The 25,961-nt window shown below is 43.4% G+C and overlaps 1 protein-coding gene across 2 annotated transcripts in view; it reads left to right on the forward strand.

Annotated features, from left to right (window-relative positions):
- LOC129844791 (lysine-specific demethylase 6A-like) overlaps positions 1-25,961 on the forward strand; it is a 47,727-nt gene that overhangs the window by 5,468 nt on the left and 16,298 nt on the right. Inside the window, exons 3-15 of one of the 2 annotated variants that reach the window (XM_055912920.1) lie at positions 10,985-11,093; positions 12,157-12,206; positions 13,315-13,373; positions 14,625-14,745; positions 15,373-15,427; positions 20,867-20,901; positions 21,493-21,586; positions 21,712-21,937; positions 22,292-22,511; positions 23,370-23,504; positions 25,215-25,346; positions 25,531-25,608; positions 25,709-25,816. In XM_055912920.1, the coding sequence (XP_055768895.1) occupies positions 10,985-11,093; positions 12,157-12,206; positions 13,315-13,373; positions 14,625-14,745; positions 15,373-15,427; positions 20,867-20,901; positions 21,493-21,586; positions 21,712-21,937; positions 22,292-22,511; positions 23,370-23,504; positions 25,215-25,346; positions 25,531-25,608; positions 25,709-25,816 (1,422 nt within the window). The remainder of the gene's footprint in view (positions 1-10,984; positions 11,094-12,156; positions 12,207-13,314; positions 13,374-14,624; positions 14,746-15,372; positions 15,428-20,866; positions 20,902-21,492; positions 21,587-21,711; positions 21,938-22,291; positions 22,512-23,369; positions 23,505-25,214; positions 25,347-25,530; positions 25,609-25,708; positions 25,817-25,961) is intronic. The other variant, XM_055912921.1, reaches the window with a different exon arrangement.

The following is a 25,961-nucleotide window of genomic DNA, read 5'->3' on the forward strand; positions in this document are numbered from 1 at the left end:
AACTTGTTTGCTTAGTCCAATATCATTGTATTTGTTTTACTTTCATGAGACGTTTTGCTCGTTAGGAAATAACAGATGCATTGTGGGAGCTCATTACCAAGCACCAATGTTCGTTCCTGCAGCATTGTGTATCAGTGCCACATTAGGCATCATCGCTTTAGTGGAGTAAACAGCAAACTTTCATCTAATTTGTTGTCATATGAACTTGAATGCTTGTTAGGCCTACTGTGTGGTGTGTGCGCGCATTCTCATAAAGCCTGAGCCGCTGCTAAATTTAATTAGATTGATTTCGTCATCTGTGATGATAGTTGAATTCTGGGCTTGGCTTCCCTCAGCTGTGCTGTCTGTCATTTCTCCTGGCCCTTCCCCCTTTCCACCATAAACAAACCTCCAGTCAGTCTGAATGGCAACATAAGAAGGCATCGACAAACATCCCCAAGCACACAATCACGCTGAGACTATTCAGCTGTTCAAAGAGAAAGTACCAGGGCCCGACACTAAATTTTTGGTCCATCAAACACTGTGTCAGATCAAAATAAATATATATACACTGCTCAAAAAAATAAAGGGAACACTTAAACAACACAATGAAACTCCAAGTCAATCACACTTCTGTGAAATCAAACTGTCCACTTAGGAAGCAACACTGATTGACAATAAATTTTACATGCTGTTGTGCAAATGGAATAGACAAAAGGTGGAAATTATAGGCAATTAGCAAGACACCCCCCAAAAAAGGAGTGATTCTGCAGGTGGTGACCACAGACCACTTCTCAGTTCCTATGCTTCCTTGCTGATGTTTTGGTCACTTTTGAATGCTGGCGGTGCTCTCACTCTAGTGGTAGCATGAGACGGAGTCTACAACCCACACAAGTGGCTCAGGTAGTGCAGTTCATGCAGGATGGCACATCAATGCGAACTGTGGCAAAAAGGTTTGCTGTGTCTGTCAGCGTAGTGTCCAGAGCATGCAGGCGCTACCAGGTGACAGGCCAGTACATCAGGAGACGTGGAAGAGGCCGTAGGAGGGCAACAACCCAGCAGCAGGACCGCTACCTCCGCCTTTGTGCAAGGAGGTGCACTGCCAGCGCCCTGCAAAATGACCTCCAGCAGGCCACAAATGGGCATGTGTCTGCTCAAACGGTCAGAAACAGACTCCATGAGGGTGGTATGAAGGCCCGACGTCCACAGGTGGGGGTTGTGCTTACAGCCCAACACCGTGCAGGACGTTTGGCATTTGCCAGAGAACACCAAGATTGGCAAATTCGCCACTGGCGCCCTGTGCTCTTCACAGATGAAAGCAGGTTCACACTGAGCACATGAGCACATGTGACAGACGTGACAGAGTCTGGAGACGCCGTGGAGAACGTTCTGCTGCCTGCAACATCCGCCAGCATGACCAGTTTGGCGATGGGTCATTAATGGTGTGGGGTGGCATTTCTTTGTGGGGCCGCACAGCCCTCCATGTGCTCGCCAGAGGTAGCCTGACTGCCATTAGGTACCGAGATGAGATCCTCAGACCCCTTGTGAGACCATATGCTGACACATGCACATTTGTGGCCTGCTGGAGGTCATTTTGCAGGGCGCTGGCAGTGCACCTCCTTGCACAAAGGCGGAGGTAGCGGTCCTGCTGCTGGGTTGTTGCCCTCCTACGGCCTCTTCCACGTCTCCTGATGTACTGGCCTGTCTCCTGGTAGCGCCTGCATGCTCTGGACACTACGCTGACAGACACAGCAAACCTTTTTGCCACAGTTCGCATTGATGTGCCATCCTGCATGAACTGCACTACCTGAGCCACTTGTGTGGGTTGTAGACTCCGTCTCATGCTACCACTAGAGTGAGAGCACCGCCAGCATTCAAAAGTGACCAAAACATCAGCCAGGAAGCATAGGAACTGAGAAGTGGTCTGTGGTCACCACCTGCAGAATCACTCCTGTTTTGGGGGGTGTCTTGCTAATTGCCTATAATTTCCACCTTTTGTCTATTCCATTTGCACAACAGCATGTGAAATTTACTGTCAATCAGTGTTGCTTCCTAAGTGGACAGTTTGATTTCACAGAAGTGTGATTGACTTGGAGTTACATTGTGTTGTTTAAGTGTTCCCTTTATTTTTTTGAGCAGTGTATATATATCTCTACCAGCCACTCATGTCTTTTTACAACAACAAAAAACAGATGAGCATGCTTTAATATTTTTAAAACAAATGTATTATTAGTAAGAAGTGATGTGGTACATTGCTCAATTTTATATATTTTTTTGTAACCTGTCTTAACTAAAATATCACATGAGGCAAACATGTTCAGCTGTCCGTTTTAAGGTCGGGAGGTTACCGTTGCAACAAGGGCACTTGAGTTGCCAGTGACTGAGTGGTCTAAGACACTGCATCTCGACGCAAGAGGCGTCACTGCACTACCTGGTTCGAATCCAGGCTGCATCACATCCGGCCGTGATTGGAAGTCCCATAGGGCGGTGCACAATTGGCCTAGCGTCGTTCTGGTTTGGCTGGGGTAATCCGTCATTGTAAATAAGAATTTGTTCTTAAACTGACTTGCATAGGTAAATACATTTTTTTAACAGAGAATCAAATTCAAACATTATAAAAACTCCAGAGTGGCGCAGCAGTTTAAGGCATTGCTTCTCAGTGAGGGACGCATCACCTACAGACCCAGGTTCGATCCCAGGCTGTCACAACCGGCCGTGACCAGGAGTCCCGTGGGGTGGCGCTCAATTGGCCCAGTGTCGTCCGGGTTAGTGGAGGGTTTGGCCGAGGGGGGCTTTACAAGTAGCCCGTCACTGTAAATAAGAACTTGTCATTTTTTTGGGCCGGAGGGGCTTTACTTGGGTCCTCGCTTTCTAGCGACTCCTTGTGGCGGACCGTGTGCCTGCAGGCTCACTTCGGTCTTCAGTTGAACAGTGTTTCCTCAGACACTGGTGCAGCTGGCTTCCGGGTTAAGTGGGTGGGTGTTAAGAAGCGTGGTTTGGCGGGTCATGTTTCGGAGGATGCATGACTCGATCTTCACCTCTCCAGAGCCTGTTTAGGAAAATGTAGCTATGCGATTGCAATTGGATATCATGAAATCGTGGAGAAAAGGGTGGTAAAATACAAAAACATATACAGTACTAGTCTAAGGTTTGGACACCTGCTCATTCAAGGGTTTTCTTTATTTTTACTATTTTCTACATTGTAGAATAATAGTGAAGACATCAAACATATTAAATAACACCTATGTAGTAACCAAAAAAGTGTTAAACAAATCAAAGTAATTTTTGATTCTTCAAAGTAGCCACCCTTTATAGCCCTTACAGAGCCTGGAGGTGTGTTGGGTCATTGTCCTGTGGAAAAGACAAATGATAGTCCCACTAAGCCAAAACCAGAAGGGATGGCGTTTTGCTGCAGAATGCTGTGGTAGCAATGCTGGTTTAGTGTGCCTTAAATTCTAAATAAATCACTAAGTGTCAACAGCAACGCACCACCACACCACCTCCATGCTTCACGGTAGAAACCACACATGCAGAGAATCCATTCACCTACTCTGCATCTCACAAAGACACGGCGGTTGGGACCAAAAATCTCCAATTTGGACTCATCAGATCAACGTACAGATTTCCACTGGTCTAATGTCCATTGCTCGTGTTTCTTGGTACAAGCAAGTCTCTTCTTCTTATTGTTGTCCTTTAGTGGTATCTTTGCAGCAATTTGACTATGAAGGTCTGATTCTCCTCTGAACAGTTATGTTAAGATATGTCTGTTTAACTCTGAAGCATTTATTTGGGCTGCAATTTCTGAGGCTGGTAACTAATGAACTTATTCTCTGCAGCAGAGGTAACTCTGGATCTTCCTTTCCTGTGGCGGTCCTCACGAGAGCCAGTTTCATCATAGAGCTTGATGGTTTTTGCGACTGCATTTGAAGAAACTTTAAGTTCTTATTTTTCCAAGCTGACTGACCTTATTGTTTTTATGGACTGTTGTTTCTCTTTGCTTATTTTTATTTTATTTCACCTTTATTTAACCAGGTAGGCTAGTTGAGAACAAGTTCTCATTTGCAACTGCGACCTGGCCAAGATAAAGCATAGCAGTGTGAACAGACAACAACACAGAGTTACACATGGAGTAAACAATAAACAAGTCAATAACATGGTAGGAAAAAGAGAATCTATATACAATGTGTGCAAAAGGCATGAGGTAGGCAATAAATCGAATTATTACAATTTAGCAGATTAACACTGGAGTGATAAATCATCAGATGATCATGTGCAAGAAGAGATACTGGTGTGCAAAAGAGCAGAAAAGTAAATAAATAAAAGCAGTATGGGGGTGAGGTAGGTAAATTGGGTGGGTAGTTTACAGATGGACTATGTACAGCTGCAGCGATCGGTTAGCTGCTCGGATAGCAGATTTTTAAAGTTGTTGAGGGAGATAAAAGTCTCCAACTTCATTTGAGCTGTTCTTGCCATAATATGGATTTGGTCTTTTACCAAATAGGGCTTTGGTCTTTTACCAAATAGGGCTATCTTCTGTATACCACCCCTACGTCGTCACAACACAACTGATTGGCTCTTTACGCATTAAGAAGGTAAGAAATTCCACAAATGAACTTTTAACATGGTACACCTGTTAATTGAAATGCATTCAAGGTGACTCCCTCATGAAGCTGGTTGAGAGAATAAAAAGAGTGTGCAAAGCTGTCATCAAGGCAAAGGGTGGCTACTTTGAAGAATCTCAAATATAAAATATATTTTAAATTAACTTCTCTGAAATATGTGGGATGCTAAAATTCCTCAAACATACAAGTATTATACACCATTTTAAAGATAAACTTCTCATTAATCCAGCCAAAGTGTCTGATTTCAAAAAGGATTTACAGCGGAAGCACACCTTGCGATTGTTAGCTCAGTACATCGCCACAGAAAAACATCAATTTTTCCAGCCTAAGAAAGGAGTAACAAAAAGCAGAAATAGAGTTAAAATTAATCACTAGCCTTTGATGATCTTCATCAGATGACACTCACAGGACTTCATGTTACACAATGCATGTATGTTTTGTTCGATAATGTGCATATTTATATCCACAAATCTTGGTTTACATTGGCGCCATGTTCAGAAATGCCTCCAAAATATCCGGAGAAATTGCAGAGAGCCATGTCAAATAACATAAATACTCATCAAACTTTGATGCAAGATACTTGTTTTACATAGAATTAAAGATGCACTTGTTCTTAATGCAACCGCTGTGTCAGATTTCAAAAAGCTTTATGGCAAAAGCACAATATTCAATAATCTGAGAACAGCGTTCAGCCACAAAAGGAAGCCATACAGTTAGCATAGCATTATAAAGCTTCACTTACCTTTGCTGGTCTTCGTCGGAATGCATTCCCAGGACTCCCACTTCCACAATAAATGTTTGTTTTGTTCGGTAATGTCCATCATTTAGCTATTTTTGTTAGCGTGTTTGGTAAACAAATCCAAAGTCAGGAAGCGCGTTCACTAAAAGCAGATGAAATATCAAAGTTCCGTAACAGTCAGTAGAAACATGTCAAACGATGTTTTGAATTAATCTTTAGAATGTTTTTAACATAAATCTTCAATAAAGTTCCAACCGGAGAATTACATTGACACCGAGTTACATTGACACAGAGCTCCCTCTCATGTGAACGCGCATGGCCAGGTTATGGTAGACCTGACTATTTCCTGTCTCCTTCGGCCCCACTTCACAGTAGAGGCATCAGACAAGGTTCTACAGATTGTTGACATCTAGTGGAAGCCGTAGGAAGTGCAAACTCATCCATATCCCACTGTGTGTTCAATAGCGGCTGTGTTAAATCGACCAACCTCAGAATTCCCACTTCCTGTTTGGATTTTTTCTCAGGTTTTTGCCTGCCATATGAGTTCTGTTATACTCACAGACATCATTCAAACAGTTTTAGAAACTTCAGGTTGTTTTCTATCTAATATGAATAATAATATGCATATATTAGCAACTGTAACTGAGGAGCAGGCAGTTTACTATGGGCACCTCTGTGCACCTTTTCATCCAAGCTACTCAATACTGCCCCTGCAGCCATAAGAAGTTAACGATGGCATTTTGAATGCACAGATACCGTAATGAGATCCTGAGGCCTTTGTTGTGCCATTCATCTGTCTCCATCAGCATCTTTCAGCATGATGATGCATGTCCCCATGTCGCAAGGATCTGTCCACAATTCCTGGAATCTGAAAATGTCCCAGTTCTTCCATGGCCTGCATACTCACCAGACAATGTCACCTATTGAGTGTGTTTGAGATGCTCTGGATCGACCTGTACGATATTGTGTTCCAGTTCCTGCCAATATTTTGCTACTTTGCACAGCTATTGAAGAGAAGTGGAACAACAGGCCACAATCAACAGCCTGATCAACTATGCAGAGGAGATATTATGCTGCATGAGGCAAATGGTGGTCACACCAGATACTGACTGGTTTTCTGATCCATGCCCATCTATTTCTTTAAGGTGTCTGTGACCTGCGGATGCATATCTGTATTCCCAGTCATGTGAAATTGAAACGAGCAGTTCATGCTTGAAAACCTACAAGTCAGAGTTTAAGCAGTTCTACATGGAAGAGTGGGCTGAAATTACTTCACGGCGATGTGAGAGACGGATCAACAACTACAGGAAGCTCTTGGTTGGAGTCATTGCAGCTAAAGGTGGCACAACCAGTTATTGTGTTTAAAGGGGCAATTACTTTTTCACACAGGCATTGGGTGTTGCATAATATGAAATACGTGTGGAGTTAATCTAATATTAGGTTTTGATCTGATCACATACAGTAATTTATTTTGATGCAAAAGTAGAGCCCTTTAGAAAGGGGTAAATACCTTTTCACAGGTGTGTGTGATTCGTTGTGCTTTGTGATTAGCTACCAGCTATGGCACAAAACGACACTGACCACAGCAACTGCATCATTTATTGTATCTATAAATGTGCTCATACTTGACTTTGAACTACATTTTTATTCGCAAATGCAAGGAAAGGCTTGTACTGTAGAGCCCTGACCATCCACCAATGTGGCTGGTGAAATAGACATATTACCTGCCAATGCCAAAATCTACCTGCATTTGGCGAGGGTTAATTTTAGGTTCTGGAACAGACATTTACGCACGTATCTCATCTGGTCTGCATAGCACACAGGATGTAACCAAATGACTGGTCCCACAGAGGGAACTCCTTTTGTAATGGAGTTAGTTGCCGTACGCAGATAGTATTCCCACGAACAGAACCTAACGTCCCCATTCCTTGCCTTCTGAGTGATCTAACACACCTCAGTATTGCCCACTATCCCTCAATGTTGATGAATATTGAGTAGGCCAAGGGCATACGTGAATCATTTTATTTTTTTTTACCCCCTTTTCTCCCCAATTTTCGTGCTATCCAATCGCTAGTAATTACTATCTTGTCTCATCGCTACAACTCCCGTACGGGCTCGGGAGAGACCATGCGTCCTCCGAAGCACAACCCAACCAAGCCGCACTGCTTCTTAACACAGCGCGCCTCCAACCCAGAAGCCAGCCGCACCAATGTGTCGGAGGAAACACTGTGTACCTGGCCCCCTTGGTTAGTGCGCACTCCGCCCGGCCCGCCACAGGAGTCGCTGGAGCGCGATGAGACAAGGATATCCCTACCGGTCAAACCCTCCCTAACCAGGACGACGCTATGCCAATAGTGCGTCGCCCCACGGACCTCCCGGTCGCGGCCGGCTGCGACAGAGCCTGGGCGCGAACCCAGAGACTTCGGTGGCGCAGCTAGCACTGCGATGCAGTGCCCTAGACCACTGCGCCACCCGGGAGGCCCGGCATAAGTGAATCTTGTCACTCACTAGTGTTATTGGTTCACTGTCATATCACAAACTCCCCTGAACTTGGTAGTCGAGTTGGTAGTCGAGTTGAGTGACAAGTGGACGTTCTATCCACCTCACCCTCCCCAAACACACACGGACACGCACGTTTCAGAGACAAATACCTAATGCTGTCATCGAGTTAATCATTGGCCGGTCATTATCAACATTCTTTAAGTGCTCGATCTGCAAACAGTTTTGAATCGGTCTTGTTCAAACATACTTTTTTCTCTCTCTCGCTTGGTGAGTGACTGATTTAAGAGCCACCCAGATATAGGGCCTAACTGTAAATGACACCAGAATTGGCAACAGTGAATTAAACATGAAAAGTTAAGTGGATCTCTTAGGCAAGAGTCATTCCACTTGTGAGTGTTTATGGCTAATATGCACTTACAGTTGAAGTCGGAAGTTTAAATGTATTTGGCTAAGGTGTATGTAAACTCAGTTTTTCACAATTCATGACATTTAATCGTAGTAAAAATTCCCTGTCTTAGGTCAGTTAGGATCACCACTTTATTTTAAGAATGTGAAATGTCAGAATAATAGTAGATAATTATTTATTTCAGCTTTCATTTATTTCATCTGATTCCCAGTGGATCAGAAGTTTATATACACTCAATTAGTAATTGGTAGCATTGCCTTTGAATTGTTTCACTTGGTTCAAACATTTCGGGTAGCCTTTCACAAGCTTCCCACAATAAGTTGGGTGAATTTTGGCCCATTCCTCCTGACAGAGCTGGTGTAACTCAGTAAGGTTTGTAGGCCTCTTTGCTCGCACACACTTTTTCAGGTCTGCCCACAAATGAGTTCAGGGCTTTGTGATGGCCCTCCAATACATTGACTTTGTTGTCCTTAAGCCATTTTGCCACAACTTTGGAAGTATGCTTGGGGTCATTGTCCATTTGGAAGAACCATTTGCAACCAAGCTTTAACTTCCTGACTGATGTCTTGAGATGTTGCTTCAATATATCCACACACTTTTCCATCCTCATGATGCCATCTATTTTGTGAAGTGCACCAGTCCCTCATGCAGTAAAGCACCCCCACAACATGATGCCGCCACCCCTGTGCTTCAAGGTTGGGGTGGCGTTCTTAGGCTTGCATATCTCCCCCTTTTTCCTCCAAACATAATGATGGTCATTATGGCCAAACAGTTCTATTTTTGTTTCATCAGACCAGAGGACATTTCTCCAAAAAGTGCAGTTACAAACTGTAGTCTAGCTTTTTTATGGCGGTTTTGGAGCAGTGGCTTTGCAGAGCGGCCTTTCAGGTTATGTCGATTATAGGACTCGTTATTACTGTGGATATAGATACTTTTGTACCGGTTTCCTCCAGCATCTTCACAAGGTCCTTTGCTGCTGTTCTGGGATTGATTTGCACTTTTCGCACCAAAGCACGTTCATCTCTGGGAGACAGAACGCGTCTCCTTCCTGAGCGGTATGACGGCTGCATGGTCCCATGGTGTTTATACTTGCGTACTGTTTGTACAGATGAACGTGGTACCTTCAGCCATTTGGAAATTGCTCCCAAGGATGAACCAGACTTGTGGAGGTCTACATTTTTTTTTCTGAGGTCTTGGCTGATTTCTTTTGATTTTCCCATGATGTCAAGCAAAGAAGCACTGCGCTTGAAGGTAAGCCTTGAAATAGATCCACAGGTACACTTCCAATTGACGCGCCAAATAAATTGACATTTTGGATATATATCGACGGAATTAATCGAACAAAGGGACCATTTGTGATTATGGGACATATTGGGAGTGCCAACAACAGAAGCTCGTCAAAGGTAAGGCATGAATTATATTTTTATTTCTGCGTTTTGTGTCGCGCCTGCAGGGTTGAAATATGCTTCTCTCTCTTTGTTTACTCTGTTGCTATCCTCAGATAATAGCATCGTTTTCTTTCGCCGAAAAGCCTATTTGAATTCTGACATGTTGGCAGGATTCACAAGTGTAGCTTTAATTTTTTATCTTTCATGTGTGATTTAATAGTAATTTATTTTAATTTGGCGCTCTGCATTTCCTCTGGCTTTTGGCCAAGTGAGACAGTAGCGTCCCGCCTAAACTCAGATTTTTGGATATAAATATGAACTTTACCGAACAAAACATACATGTATTGTGTAACATGAAGTCCTATGAGTGTCATCTGATGAAGATCATCAAAGGTTAGTGATTCATTTTATCTCTTTCTGCTTTTTGTTACTCCTCTCTTTGGCTGGAAAAATTGCTGTGTTTTTCTGTGACTTGGCTCTGACCTAATATAATCGTTTAGGCTTTACGACGAAAGCACACTATTTGAAATCGGACACTGTGGCTGGATTTACAACAAGTGCATCTTTAAAATGGTGTAAAATACATGTATGTTTGAGGAATTGTAATTATGGGAGTTCTGTTTTGAATTTGGCTCCCTGCAGTTTCACTGGCTGTTGACGAGGTGAGACGCTAACGTCCCACATACCCTAGAGAGGTTAACAAGACATTTGTGGAGTGGTTGAAACACTTAGGTTGGAGTCATTAAAACTCGTTTATGTATACTTCTGACTTCAACTGTAAGTGTGTGTGTTCTGCAGGTGTGTGTGTGTGTGACAGACTATCTGAAGGAATGTTCTGGTGCATTTCTTAGTTGCTGTTTGTGTATATTTAGTGATTGTGCTCTGTTTCAGAAGCCATGTCCTCAGAGAGCTGTTACTCAGAGTGCAGGGAAACGCTGTTTATGGGTTTCTAGAGTTCAGCAGTAGTCCTCCAGGAGTGGGTGTGTTTCATGTGTGTGATTAGGCCTCAGGCAGAGCCATCCCTGTGAGTGATGCGCATCTCGCTGTGTTTTTTATTTTCCAGTGGAAGAAGTCCAAATGAAAACCTTGGCCCAACACACACAATGAACGGAAATCCATACCATCGCTCCCATTTATATGGACATTGATAACTGATTGAAAAGAAAGTGGCACCCTATCCCCTCTATAGTGCACTACTTTTGACCAGGGCATATGAGGCTCCGGTCAAAATTTGTGCACATGTAGGGAATAGAGGGCCGTTTGTGACGCATCCCATGTGAGACTTCCTGGTAAGAGACACTGCTGTCTGTGTTCATGCTGAGTTTCTTCTTGCTGTATTTGTCCCTAGGCCGTTCGTTCCTACGATTCTCTCATCTTGAAGGCTGAAGGAAAAGTGGAGCCAGAGTTATTCTGCCAGCTAGGCCACTTCAACCTCCTCCTGGAGGAGTACGCTAAAGGTGAGATGACGCCCCTCGTGCCCCCCCCCCCCCCCCCCCCCCCACATTGTTTTGCGAACATTAAGTCAACATTTCTACATGGTGTTAACTTCTGTGCAGCATCAGCGGGGAGCTAACATGATGCCTTCCAGATTCCCAGTGCAGCCTAAAGTCAAGTGGAGCAGGCAGGGTGCTTTCACACTTTAATAAGGTGGACATCGGCTGCACTGATAGACTGTTGAACCGTGAGACACATTTGACAGAAGTACCAACGGTAACAAAAATGATAGTTCCGAACCATTTTTCATGTTGTAGTATTGGAAAAGGTCCAGAAGTTTCAGTATAGCGTGCAATACCAGTGTCTACTCTGGTCTTGGCACATGGGCGCCAGTCAACAGCTGGCAGATAGAGTGCAGGTAGGCTAGTCTACCCGATGAGAATATTTGTCAAACGGCAGTCACGCATCGATCAAGCCCCTTGAAATGTATTGTAACAGAGCATGAAGATCACCGTGCACTGTCAGCACCCTATGAAGTTCATCTGGAGTTCCCACTAGGCACAGATGTCTATTCCACATTGGTTCAATGTCGTTTCATTGAAATGATGTGGAAACAACGTTGAGTCAACCAGTGTGTGCCCAGTGGATTATTTCATCCGTAGCCTAATAAACTGCATAGTTTCTCGAGTCATAGTGGGAGGACCATATCATCGCATGACTCCCAAGTTTACTTCCATATGAATGTTAATAAAATCAGTATTTGTGCAGAAAGGCATTTCTCGCATAATTCATTTTAGAGACACAAGAAGATCCCACCGTGTCGAAAGAACAAGTTATCTATCCATATTTATAAAATGGTATTGAATTGTGCATAAAAACAGTATGGTAACATGGTTTCCGTCACACTCGATTTCCTTCCTTTATTTGTTATTTTTACCTAGTCCCCCCACCTGGGTTAAACTTTATTCATCTTAAACTTAATTTCAGTTAGATGCAGTTGACCCCAACTTGGCATTGCTGAAAACAAAGCTGGTCGGTGTTAACCTTTTGGTATGTCTGGTATTTAATATCCCTTTTCTTTCACAGCATTATCAGCATACCAGAGGTACTACAGCTTACAGTCCGACTACTGGAAGGTGAGAAAATATTACTGACAGACACACACTCTGAAAGCTTCTGCATGCTTTGGTTTCGGCTAGCGCCTATTCAAACTGAACAAATGTGCTCACAAACTCAAAAGACCTTCGCTTGGAAAAAATAGAGAAGGTGACAATAGCTCTGTTTGTCCCTCTTTAGATGCTGTACCCAGTATACACTTCCTCAAAATTGTCAGAATTAAGCTAACTCAAGGTCTTTCATTTGATGTTTTTGTCAGACCTTAGTCGTGTAATTTACATCTAAGATGTTTGGTGCAGTGTTTCTCAAGTGAAATGTGCATGAAAACAAGTCGTTTATCCTTGATGACAAACACTTAATTGAAGAATTCCTACAATTGACCAAAGACGGACGAAGAGGCGTGGACTTTGGCTCAACTTCAGCTTGCCTGGAGAAAAAATGTAGCGTGCACGAATAGCTGAACCACCGTTGCCAAAGATCACAATGAACAAACACGTCACAAAATGTCGTCGTAATATATGATCGAACTGTTCCCAACAGTTTCTGATGGGGAAGCATTCGGACACCTTTACTCACACACTCACGCTCTTATAGTAGTAATGTCTCCATTCTACTTCTACTGCAGATTATATTCTGCTCATGTTCATCCTCAACCTGCCATGGGATAGATTAACCCATTCACATGGCGCCGACCAACCGGACACAGGAAGTGTGTGGTTATGATTCAGGGGTTTGTCTGGAGGCACGCTGTGGGTTGTGGCTTTCAGATTAGACTCATTCTCTGCCGTTTTCTGTTTGAGTCGAGAAATCTGTGGTAAGATGTGAGCATTTGGTAGGCCTACATGGTGATTCCATTTGAGCGTCGGCCAGCAGAGACGATCCCCTAAAGGCATCTGTAGTGCAGTAACAAAGAAAGACTTCTATTGTTTGTGGTTAAAATGAATGGTCCATAACTAATGACGACAGATTAAGACGGATGCCTTGCAGAGTGGGTTTCTGGAAGGGCTCCGGTGCAGACGACATGTCTGGGCTGCAGCCATTTTGAAAGCATTGTTTTATGTGTAGGCGTGTGTGTGGCCTGTAACTAATTAGTCTTAATGGTACTCCGTGTGCATCTGCCTCTTCCAGAATGCTGCCTTCCTATATGGCCTGGGCATGGTCTACTTCCATTACAACGCCTTTCAGTGGTGAGTAGCTGTCTTATACAACCTAAGTATGGAGGACTAGATTATGATGGTATTATAACTGTTGTGTGTGAGCATGGGGAAAGATGTGTATGGTTCCATGGTGACACCGTCACCAGTTGCAGCCCACATGGCATCCTATTTCATTTTATAGTGCACTAGATTTGACCATGACCGCAACGGGCCCTGGTGGACAGTAGGGCATAATGTAGTGAATAGGGAGCCAGTTGTGAAGAAACCATGAAGATCTCCTGTTTTAATCATGTTGTGAAGAAACCAGGATGAAGATCTCCTGTTTTAGTCATGTTGTGAAGAAACCATGATCTCCTTTTTAGTCATGTTGTGAAGAAAACAGGAAGATCTCCATTTTTTTGTCATGTGAAGAAACCAGGAAGATCTCCATTTTTTTTGTCATGTGAAGAAACCAGGAAGATCTCCTTTTTTGTCATGTTGTGAAGAAACCAGGAAGATCTCCTTTTTAGTCATGTTGTGAAGAAACCAGGAAGATCTCCTTTTTAGTCATGTTGTGAAGAAAACAGGAAGATCTCCTGTTTTAGTCATGTTGTGAAGAAACCATGATGATCTCCTTTTTAGTCGTGTTGTGAAGAAACCAGGAAGATCTCCATTTTTTTGTCATGTGAAGAAAACAGGAAAATCTCCTTTGTCATGTTGTGAAGAAACCATGATGAAGATCTCCTTTTTAGTCATGTTGTGAAGAAACCAGGAAGATCTCTTGTTTTAGTCATGTTGTGAAGAAACCATGATGAAGATCTCCTTTTTAGTCATGTTGTGAAGAAACCATGATCTCCTTTTTAGTCATGATGTGAAGAAACCAGGAAGATCTCATTTTTTTAGTCATATTGTGAAGAAACCAGGAAGATCTCCTGTTTTAGTCATGTTGTGAAGAAACCATGATGATCTCCTGTTTTAGTCATGTTGTGAAGAAACCAGGAAGATCTCATTTTTTAGTCATGTTGTGAAGAAACCAGGAAAATCTCCTTTTTTTGTCATGTTGTGAAGAAACCAGGAAGATCTCTTGTTTTAGTCATGTTGTGAAGAAACCATGATTACGATCTCCTGTTTTAATCATGTTGTGAAGAAACCATGATGATCTCCTGTTTTAATCATGTGATATTCTCTTCTCTGGAGGACTGTGGTCTCTGTTCAACACTGCAGCGCTGATTCTGCATCTTCTCTGAGTGGCGTCTCCCATTTCTAACTTGGAATATACTTATCTCTTCTCCCCTCCCCCAGGGCGATTAAAGCTTTCCAGGAGGTGCTCTACATCGACCCCAGTTTCTCACGAGCCAAGGAGATCCACCTGCGACTCGGCCTCATGTTTAAGGTCAACACCGACTACGAGTCAAGCCTAAAGGTACTCTGCCTGCCTCTTTCCTCCACCAGTGGAGCCAAGACAACATTTCCAACAGTTAGGACATCCAGAGAGGAACATTAGTGTAGTATTATTTTTAATTGTTTTAGGTTGGCACCTTATTCTATTAATCAGGGATGGGCCACTGATGGGGGTGGGGGCCATCAAAAATCTGAACTCATTATGGGGTTCTGTGTACCCACATCCATACCCACACATGCAGTCAGAGACAGCCCTGGCCTTTTGGGGATCCTACGCACAAAGTAGTTAATTTCATGCAATTCTACTCATTTTGCCATGGGGCGGAGAGGAATGTTTGCAGTTTTTGATATCTGAGTGAGACTGACAAACAAAATCAATGGGGGACTGTAAAGAGGACTTGCAGTATGCAATCTCTTCATCAGTTGCCCTCTCCCTTGTTCGTTCTCTCATGCTCTTTAATTGCATTGCAGAAAGTGAGCAAGGAGAGAGGCAGCTTGCTGAAGAATTGATTTCCTTGTCAGGGAAAACGAGTGTCTCAGTGCATGGGGATTCATGTAAAGGAATTACCTTTTGCATTGTTCTTTTGTTTCTGTGTATTTCTTGTCTTTCAGTGGATGTTAATACCTTGATATTCTGTTCTGTCGACAGCATTTCCAGCTGGCTTTGATTGACTCCAACCCCTGCACTTTGTCCAAAGCGGAAAGTAAGTAGTGTGAATAAAGCTAATTCGGTAATGCAAGTTTCATTTTTGAAATATGCATGTTTAAACACATGTTGATGTTCATTTGAGATTTAACTACAGAAATGTACTGGACAAATTGGCCAACTATGTTGATTGAGAGTAGGGATGGCCATGCGTAAGGGAGTACTCAAACCGATGTCAAATAAAAAAAAAAATATATATATATATATATATATATACTGTAATACTATTTTGTGAAATATTTGTCTTGAGGACAACGTTAATTTGCTTTGACGCTAGTGTTCCATTTGTGCATTTGCAGGACACAACAAAAAATAAACAAAACCAAGCATCACACAGTTCTGCTCGCTAAATTCCCTTTCCCCTGTGTCTCTCTCACTCAATTGCGTACCAACGCATGCTGTGTGCGCCTACAGAAATAAATGCCTATTAAAAACAGTACATTCAGAAAGTATTCAAACCCCTTGACTTCCACATTTTGTTACGTTACAGCCTTAATCTAAAATGGATTAAATAAAACAAATTCCTCATCTACACACAATGCCCAATAATGACAAAGCGAAAACAGGTTTGTTAACATTTTTGCAAATGTATTAAAAAATAAAAACTTAAATACCTTATTTACATAAGTATTCAGACTCTTTGCTATGAGACTCAAAATTGAGCTCAGGTGCATCCTGTTTCCATTGAGCATCCATGAGATGTTTCTACAACTTGATTAGAGTCCACCTGTGGTAAATTTAATTGATTGGACATGATTTGGAAAGACACCTGTCTATATAAGGTCCCACAGTTGACAGTGCATGTCAGAGCAAAAAATAAATCCATGAGGTTGAAGGAATTGTCCATAGAGCTCCAAGACAGGATTGTGTCGAGGCACAGATCTGAGGAAAGGTTCCAAAACATTTCTGCAGCATTGAAGGTCACCAAGAACACAGTGGCCTCCATTCTTAAATGGAAGAAGTTTTGAACCACCAAGACTCTTCCTAGATCTGGCCGCCCGGCCAAACTGAGCAATCGGGGGAGAAGGGCCTTGGTCAGGGAGGTGACCAAGAACCCGATGGTCACTCTGACAGAGCTCCAGAGTTCCTCTGCGGAGATGGTTGTCCTTTTGGAAGGTTCTCCCATCTCCACAATCAGGCCTTTATGGTAGAGTGGCCAGATGACGGCCTAGGAACAGTGGGTTAACTGCCTGTTCAAGGGCGGAACAACAGATTGTACCTTGTCAGCTCGGGGATTTGAACTTGCAACCTTTCGGTTACTAGTCCAACGCTCTAACCACTAGGCTACCCTGCCACCCCGAACCCTGAATGCCACTTCTGGAGGAAACCTGTCACCATCCATACGGTGAAGCATGGTGGTGGCAGCATCATCCTGTGGGGATGTTTTTCAGTGGCAGGGACAGGGAGACTAGTCAAGATTGAAGGAAAGCTGAACGGAGCACGGTACAGATAGATCCTTGATGAAGTCCTGAGCACTCTGGAGCAGGTTCTCAGATGGGCGAAGGTTCACCTTCCAACAGGAAAATGACCCTAAGCGCACACAGCCAAGACAACGTGGGAGTGCTGGCTTTTGAGGCTCCACCGGACCGGGTTATGTGTTGTGAAGCTAGCCACAATAAGGATTAGGCACAATAGTGGAATTTGATGTTTGCCTTCAAAATAAAAGTTTGACCGTGATGCAAATGAATACAGAGTATAATTATGTGCTACTTTTTTATTTTGAAGGCTAACCGCAAATTAACCACTTGTGGCTAATCCTTATTGTGGCTAGCTTCACATAGATGGGTCCAACCACCATTTAATCAAATAAGAACTGTCTTATAAGTTAGGGTTATTTTAGATGTTGACAGCTAGCTAACTATATAGCTAGGTAACTATAGCTACTGAAACGGATGTCGTTTTGCTATGTTTTTGGGGAAGGACTTTGTTAGCAAGCTAGCAATATTTTTCTTTACCGGCATCATAGCATGCGTATTGATGAATCGTTGTAAACAAATGAAATATTAGTGATGGTGTAATGACTACGTAAAAAAATTATGAACGCGTTAAATTATTGAATGACTTGTTTGACGTAAAGTATGTCATTGTATTCATTTGCATCACTGTGGAATTATGCCATAATTTAATATCATGCTAAACGAGGTTGGAATGTTATATAAAATCAACTTGTTGATTTGAAATCACTGGATGTATTATACTTTAGAATTGCATTGTGGGCATACTTATTTCACTGTACGGTTTTACCTATGGATTGTGGATAAATGACGTGGTATCATTCTACTCAGTGACACCCAGAGAGCATTAGCTCTTTTTGCGGGACTCTGGAAAAACTATGAATTGAGCCACAGGTTTGTCAACCTACGTGTATTGAACACTATTCCCGAGGGAAAACAAAACTGCGTCGATATTTTGGAGTCTGATAACTCTGAGGAGGACGTTGGGAAAAAATATATTTTGTATTGAGTAGACTGATACACCATTTCATTGATCCCCAATCCTTAGGTAAAGCTGTACAGTGCAATATGAATGCCAATACATACAATAGGCTGACTGGGGAGGTGATTTCAGTCACAGTCCCACGATAAGAGCTACAACGCCAATGTTTGCCTAAACTCTTCAGTTGTGTTCTGTGGGTGGCACTGAGTAGACTGATACTGCATTTCATTGCTTCACATTCCAACCTTGTTTAACATTATCTAGTATAAATATGTCATGATTCCACCAATTGTAACCTTCTACATCACTTTCAAAGAGGTACGTTTATTTTTAAGGCAAATTGCAAATTACACTATTGTGCCTAATCCTTATTGTGGCTAGCTTCACAACACAAACCGATCTGGTCGAGCGTCAAAAGGCAGATGATGCTAGCTGGCTGCTTATAAAGTTAGCTTTTGGGCAACAGGGTTAAGTAGCTGGCTAGCTATTTATTTTCATGAACTGAAGTTCAATTTCAATAGGTGAACAACAAGTGGCTTCCTAGCTACTACTTACAAGGATTCCTAAATCATTGCTAAGAATAGTAAAAATGACTGCAGTTTTTACTGGTCATTGTTTTCATGCTGGTTGTATTGGTGCTAGCTAGCTACCCCAGAAGTTGCAGTCGAACAAATAATGCTTTCTTATCAAAGGGGTATTGTAAACACATAGTTCGTGGCCGGTGTTTGCTTTTTTGTACAGCTTTGACAGTGCTACTCATGGTAGTGGTGGCACTTGAATTGCACGTGCAAATTCACAACACAACATTCTATAATAGAACTGTTATTTAACGTGCATCTTTTTTGACACGCCAAGACCCAAACAGTGATCCATAGTATGTCGTCAAGCTAATAGCAGTGATGCTATTACTGTGTAACTCCGGTAGGGAAACATCTGAAAAATAGCGCACTTGGTAGTTTGTACCGGTGCTCGATCAGTCGCGAAAGCCAACATCACACACGACAGAGAATGGTTAATTGTCAAGGGCAATGAATTCCATAATCTTGGCGTTAATGGATTTCGCCTTTGAGTTGTCTCGCTGAAATGTTCTTACTCTTTCAAATAACTGCTCGATCCACACAGCAGACATTTTGGGCTAGGTTAGGAATGCTGTGTTGCGTGTGTCGTGCACAATTTTACTTGGCATCATTACGTCTTTATATATTATATAGGTATGCACGTCAGATTTGACATCTGTTTTAAACTAGACATCGGGCTGATACCAACGTTGGCATTTTTAGCTAATATCGTCCGATTCCGATATGTTCACTGATATATTGTGCATCCCTACTGATAAAGAATCCAAATTGCTAAGTTGCCTCATATTCAGGCAATAAAAAAACAAGTGCCATTTTTAAAATGAATTTGTTAAAACTGATATCTATATATATATTTTTTACCTTTTTAACTAGGCAAGTCAGTTAAGAACAAAATCTTATTTTCAAAACATGGCAAAAAGAACTGCCTTGTTCGGGGGCGGAACGACAGATTTTTACATTGTCAGCTCGGGGATTCGATCTTGCATCCATTCGGTTACTAGTCCAACACTCTATCCACTAGACTACCTGCCGCCACGTGACATGTATGTGCAGGCCAGTGACAACACATCTCAATTTAATCTATTTTAAATTTGAGCTGTAATGCAACAAAATGTGGAAAAGGTCAAGGGGTGTGAATACTTTCAGAAGGCACTGTAGCTAACCCAACAACTGTAACATGCTGACCAGACCGGACACGTCGCATGCGCGAGCGTCGCAAAATAAATGTAGAAATCTATGTTATTCAAATTATTGCAGCCACACTGCTCCTGTGCGCCAACGAGCATCTGCATTGCCAAGGGCTAAAATATAAGTAATTTCTATTTCTGACACAGATCGCGTTGCAAGTCCTGCCTCATCTCCTCATTATACAAGCAGGTACCCACGTGCCATCTCCTCATTGGTTATACCTACATGGGTGATTGAAAGACAATGTTTTGCCGGTTGTCGTGGTAATACTATGAAAGTGTAGATGCCAATGACCATATAAGTTCAAAGATGAAAAAGTCTGGAAGGAGGAGAGATAACTAGAAACTATTCGGTTGGACGTTTTATGTGTGGATTAATTGTCAGAGGACCTTGTGCATTTCAGGTAAAATAACTAAATGTTTATATCCCAGGACAAATTAGCTAGCAACAGCAAGCTAGCTAAATAGGACAAATTAGCTAGCAAGTGCAAGCTAACTAGCTAAATTGCCATACATGTTTAATGCTTTTCGACCTGTCCCCAAATTAATGTCACTGGTTCAGAGTTTGTTTTGATATTTTAACCTGCGTGTTGTGATTGTGTTTGGTGTAGGGTGACAAAATACATTTACGCACGTTGGCGCATGCGCGCAGCCGGTTTGGTTTCCGTGTAACAATGTATTTGGTCAGAGTGAAAGGAGGTGGCGTGGTAGGGTTTATTTAGCATACCGAATACATTACACTGCATGATATTATTGTTATTTCATTCAGCTTTCTCCCCCTCTACTGGCTCTTATCGCCTGGAACCTGTTACCTAGGAGACCCCAATACCCGTCCCGCTGGAGTGTTTCCAATCAGGCACACGGACAAACACACACATCCTCCCTCTCTTTCTCTCTCACACACTCGTCCTTTCTATCTCTGTTACACACACATCCTCTCTCGGTCTTTCTCACACACACGGGTACATCAAGGGCAGTCTCACCTCTGTGTATCAGTCTGGTTGGGCTCATTCACTCTGCTCAGAGACACACAGCACTGCTCTACAGACAAGTCAACCTGCTGCCACCGGAGGAGACAGCCTAGCAGCTCATCTGTTCAACACAGTGGATTAACTGCAATCGTTTCTCTGTTTATTGGAGTCGTTCCATTTTGACCAGAATTTTGATGCTGAATGTTGGAATTTTTCTCCGAAGTAGCCAACAATTTGTATTTTTTTTTGTCCTTCTCTTCCTCAGTTCAGTTCCACATCGCCCATTTGTATGAGATTCAGGTAAGCTTTGTCCTTTTCCTCTCATTTCATTGAATTGTGTTTGTACTGTATCTACGTGCTTTCCTTTTCAGTAAATATTCAACAACGCTGCTCAAGAATAACTTACCCTAAAATATTAACTATACAACTATTCTTTGCTAGCTAGCGTTTTAGCAGCTAGGCTAATTGATCCGAGAGAGCCTTGTGTTGTGATCAAATGACCACGCATCATAGAAAATGGATGGGTTTCCCTATCGGCCAGTTCCGTGTGGTTGCCATGGTAACAGGAGTCCCTATCTCGTATGCCTGTGTGATTTGTCTTTCACACTGCTTTGGCTTAAGCAGCAGCCCTTAATAATCGGACCATGTTGGCTGACTGACTGCAGTAGCACCACAGGAGTGCAGAGCTGTGGGTCAGTCAGTGTTCTGCTGTGTCAGTAGGACGTTGCTGCAGCAGAGTCATTTCATCCAGCAGTCTGTTGGGAGTAAAATGTCTTGGTGCAGGCTAGGGACACTGCTTAATCTGTCAAATATGGCATGTCATTTGTTATTCTCACCCTCCTTTTTTCCCTCTTTCACCTCCCCTCGCTCTCGTTCTCCCGTTTTCTGCAGAAGAGATACCGGGCTGCCAAGGAGGCGTACGAGAGCCTTCTGCAGACGGAGAATCTTCCAGCACAGGTGAAGGCCACTACCCTGCAGCAGCTAGGTAAGATCACACACAGCTGATGAAAAGAATGACTGGGTCTGGCACTGAATAAATGGATGGATGAGATGATGGCTAGTGAAGGGAAGGTTGACCTATTGTTCTGTCTTCCCCTCCCCCTCTACTAGGCTGGATGCACCACACGGTGGAGCAGCTAGGAGACCGAGCCAACAAGGACAGCTATGCCATCCAGTGTCTGCAGAAATCACTGGAGGCAGACCCCAACTCGGGACAGTCCTGGTACTTCCTGGGCAGGTGCTACTCCAGTATTGGCAAGGTCCAGGATGCGTTCGTCTCCTACAGGCAGTCCATAGACAAATCAGAAGCCAGTGCAGACACTTGGTGTTCAATAGGGTACGCATTAGACCGTACGTCTTCTCTCTCTCTCGATCCATCTTTGTTTTGCTCTGCTATCACTCTTCCACTCCTCTCCCTCTCACCATCCCATATCTCTTCCTCCTTTGTCATTCTGTCTGTCACCCTTTCCACTCCACTCTCTCTTTAACCCTTTCTACCCCACACTACTGTGTCCTCTACTCTTTTCCTATATTTAACCCTCCACCTCTCACCGCTCTGTCCTCTCTACCCCTCTTTTTCTATATTTAACCTTCTCCACCCCTCTTTCTCCACCTCTTTCTATATTCAACCCTCTCCCCATCCCTTTTTCTCCCTGTTCCCCTCTCCTCAATCATTTCCTCTCTCCATTAGTGTTCTCTACCAGCAACAGAACCAGCCCATGGATGCTCTGCAGGCGTACATCTGTGCAGTGCAGCTGGACCACGGCCACGCGGCCGCCTGGATGGACCTGGGCACGCTCTACGAGTCCTGCAGCCAGCCGCATGACGCCATCAAGTGCTACATCAACGCCATGCGCAGCAAGGCCTGCTCCAACGCCACCGCGCTCACACAACGCATCAAATGCCTGCAGGTGAGGAGAGGGGGAGAGACTCGGGAGGGAGGTGTTCAGTCCCAAATCAACCTCTAGCTCCCTACCACTTAGATGGTTAGGGGAGGGGATACTCCTGAGTTCACTGACCACTGGTTGGGTGCTTTTTTTTTTTTTCACCTGTTGGAGATCTGAAAGAATTTGGACAGGTGTCAGCAAAGTGGAAATGGTTTAATCTAGCCCTCTTTGTTGACTAGGTTATCACCATGTTTGCTCCCATCCTTTCAGAACTAAAATGGGTGTTCAGGAGCTAAGAGTTGATTTTGGACTGGGTGGGAGAGGTCTGAAGAACCACTTTGAATCTCACTGCTGGAGAGACCTATGATCCGAGCTGCTGGGCTACTCAAACTTGACTATTCTGAACTACAGATTGTGGAAACCATTTTCTGAATACCAGAAGGCAAATCTGTGTGTGTTCACAGTGGAACCTGGCTCCTCCAGTTCCATACCCCATGTGTCTTGTCCATTTTGATGTAAAAACATTACCCCACATTCATCTGTATGTATGAATGAGGGAACATTCTCCAGTCACCAGTAATTTGAGCATAATTCCCTGGCATTAAGACAACGTGATGGTTTGTTTTAATGATTATGTGTTGTGTAAATTCATTCAAAGTGCACATATGACCCCCAACATGACTTCCCTGTTTGGTTGACTACTCTACTAAAGACCATAACGGGCAAACATATTCAATCCTCACTAACAGATGGGGCCGCTGATATGCCAAGCTAGTAGCTAACTGGCTACATGAGAGCGACCGTAACAAGACAATAATATTTTGATCGCAAGATCATTTTAAGTCATTAAAATGTTGTTTTCACACGTTTTCATTTCCATAGGCTCAGTTGAGTAACCCCCAGGTCACTAGTCTACAGAGTAAAAGTAAAATGCTTCCTCTTATTGATGAGGCCTGGAGTCTACCAATCCCAGCAGAGCTAACCTCCAGGCAGGGTGGCCTGAACACTGCACCGCAGGTGAGACCAGATAGACCACTCCCCCCACACACAACCCTCTACACACACTACCCCCACCGCCAACGGGCAACACATCACCTGGAGCTTCTCCATGAGTCTTCCTGTGGAGTAACCGATGCCCTAGAGCAGTCATAAGAACCAATTTAACCAAGTTATGCTCACAATCTGGAAAAGTTAGTGACTGGAAAAACCCCTGGTAAAAGTCATTCATATAGCTGTACCTGGTGGGATTTTTAGGTGTAGCTTGTTAAGGCAGCGCTCTAGTCATGGTTGGCAAACTAGTCATACAGTGGCTTGAGACATGACATGCAAATGTTATGACGTGATTTGCCACAATTTCTTGTTATGACTGCTTAGGGCTTTTGTTATGACTGACAGGATCAAGGGAAGTGTTGCCCATCCCAATCCCCTCCTCCCTTCCTCAATCTCCCTAACACAGCCACAGGCCAACCTCACTACCCACTGTCTACCAGTATCTGTTATCATGGCTTCACAGCTCAAAGAACCAATTTGGTTAAATTAAATTGGTTTCATTTAATTTCTCCATTCAAAAATCATATATTTTAATTGTGACATCCAGAGTATTTACACAATATAAAAATACATATAAAAAAAAAAATACTAATGTATTTTTAGCAGATTAAAAATAAAATGTGTTATTCTACACTGAGACGATTAGCAAGACGTCAGTTGATTGTCGTTGTGATTGGTGAGGTTGTGCCTCAGTAGAATAGTTCCAGGTTGACATTCTTCCTCTCATTCATCCTGAGGTCATCAGGTGCCTTGCTGCCTCTGAAACCTAGCGGCGCCCCCTAGTGTTGCAGTACCATTCATTCACTTTCATTATAGACAACATTAGTTCTAGTGTGTGTGTTTGTGTGTGTGTGTTCGTTGAGTTCAATGTAATTCTCAGCATCAGACTATACAAACTGAAGCCGTCTTCGGATGTTTGTTTTTGGGAGGAGATGGGAGAGGGTTGTTATCACTTGTATTCATAAGAAAACAGGTTGACATGGTTTCAGGTGTTCTGATTATGACCACAGCCCATGTTTTCCACAAATCCATTTTCATGTAGAATGGAGGATGACAATTCACACCTGGAGTTGCCTTTTTGAACATTTTGATTATTTTGTTTTAAAAGCTGCATCTGCCAAGGGCTTGGCGTTGTGGTATGAGCAGGCAAAGCCTTTGTATGGCCAAGCGTCTTTGTTGGCGATGACACTCCGTCAACGTGGAAGGGTTGACAGTTTGTGATGAGAAATTCCATTCTACCGGTCGTCTTCAGGGTATCATTGCAGATTGTTTGTAAAAAAAAAAAAAAAATGCAGGGAAGAAATATGTATGTGTTTTGAAGTCCCGACATCACCCTCCTGCTTTTGTTCTCCCTCTCTAACTGCCTATCCCTTTTCTGTCACTTCCTCTCCATCCTTCACGTTGCGTTCTGCTCCTTGCTACCTGCCCTTTAATTTTCCCTGCGACGCTCTTCTCTTCCTCTATTGCTCTCTTCTTTTATCCCTCTATCTCTGCCTGAGATCTACCCCTTCCTGTCCCTTTCTCTCTTCTCCTGCATCCCTCCTGTATTTCCCTGTCTTTCTGTGCACTTTCCCTCACTACTTTACCTTCTATCATGTTTTCAACACCCTTCACTGCCCTCTTGCAACCCCTTCACTCTCCCTCCTCCTTCTCCTCCCCTTCCCTCCCTCTCTGTAGGCGTGTAAGCCCCAGCACAGCACGGAGGGAGGGGGATCGGGCCAGGCTCTGCCCCCACACGTGGGCCCTATGGGCCAGGGGGAGGACCAGTCCAGCCCTGCCAAGAGGAGGAGGGCCTCCAGCCCAGCCAAGGTACATTACACTATATTCAGATGGAGGTCTGATGTGTGTTTGTAGAACAGACAGACATCTATCAGGTAGCATAGGAAATCGTGTGAGCAGTATGGTACAATACCACTCGCATCCATTTAAATATTTTAGGTTGGCTGAAGATGAGGAATCTCTCACTCCTAACTCTCTAACACTCTTTTTGCAGAGCCAGCCAGATTCCTGGGCTAGTAACTCGGCACAGCAGCCAGTCCCCAACTGGTACCTGTCACCACAGAAACTGCAGGTAAACACACTTAACACGCCCTGCCCTGCCACTCACACCTGGGTCCCCCTGCTGATTCCGTCTCTACACACACTAATCTGTACATCCTTGGTGCTCCCAGCTCCTGGACCAGTTGAGGAGTAACCGGGCCAGTCTGAAGCCCCTGCAGCTGCAGATGCTGGAGCAACTGGAGGCACAACTCAACCTAATGCAGCAGCACCAGCAGCAGGTACACACATACACACACGCTTATTACCCCCAGATGTTTACCTGATGGCCTGCAAGCAGTATACTGTATGTCTCTTCTAATTATTCTAATGTAGAGTAATATATTGACTAATTGATGTTAATCCACTGAAAGTGCTGTTGTTAAT

The sequence above is a fragment of the Salvelinus fontinalis genome, unplaced genomic scaffold, assembly GCF_029448725.1.
Source record: "Salvelinus fontinalis isolate EN_2023a unplaced genomic scaffold, ASM2944872v1 scaffold_0231, whole genome shotgun sequence".
NCBI classification, from domain to species: domain Eukaryota; kingdom Metazoa; phylum Chordata; class Actinopteri; order Salmoniformes; family Salmonidae; genus Salvelinus; species Salvelinus fontinalis.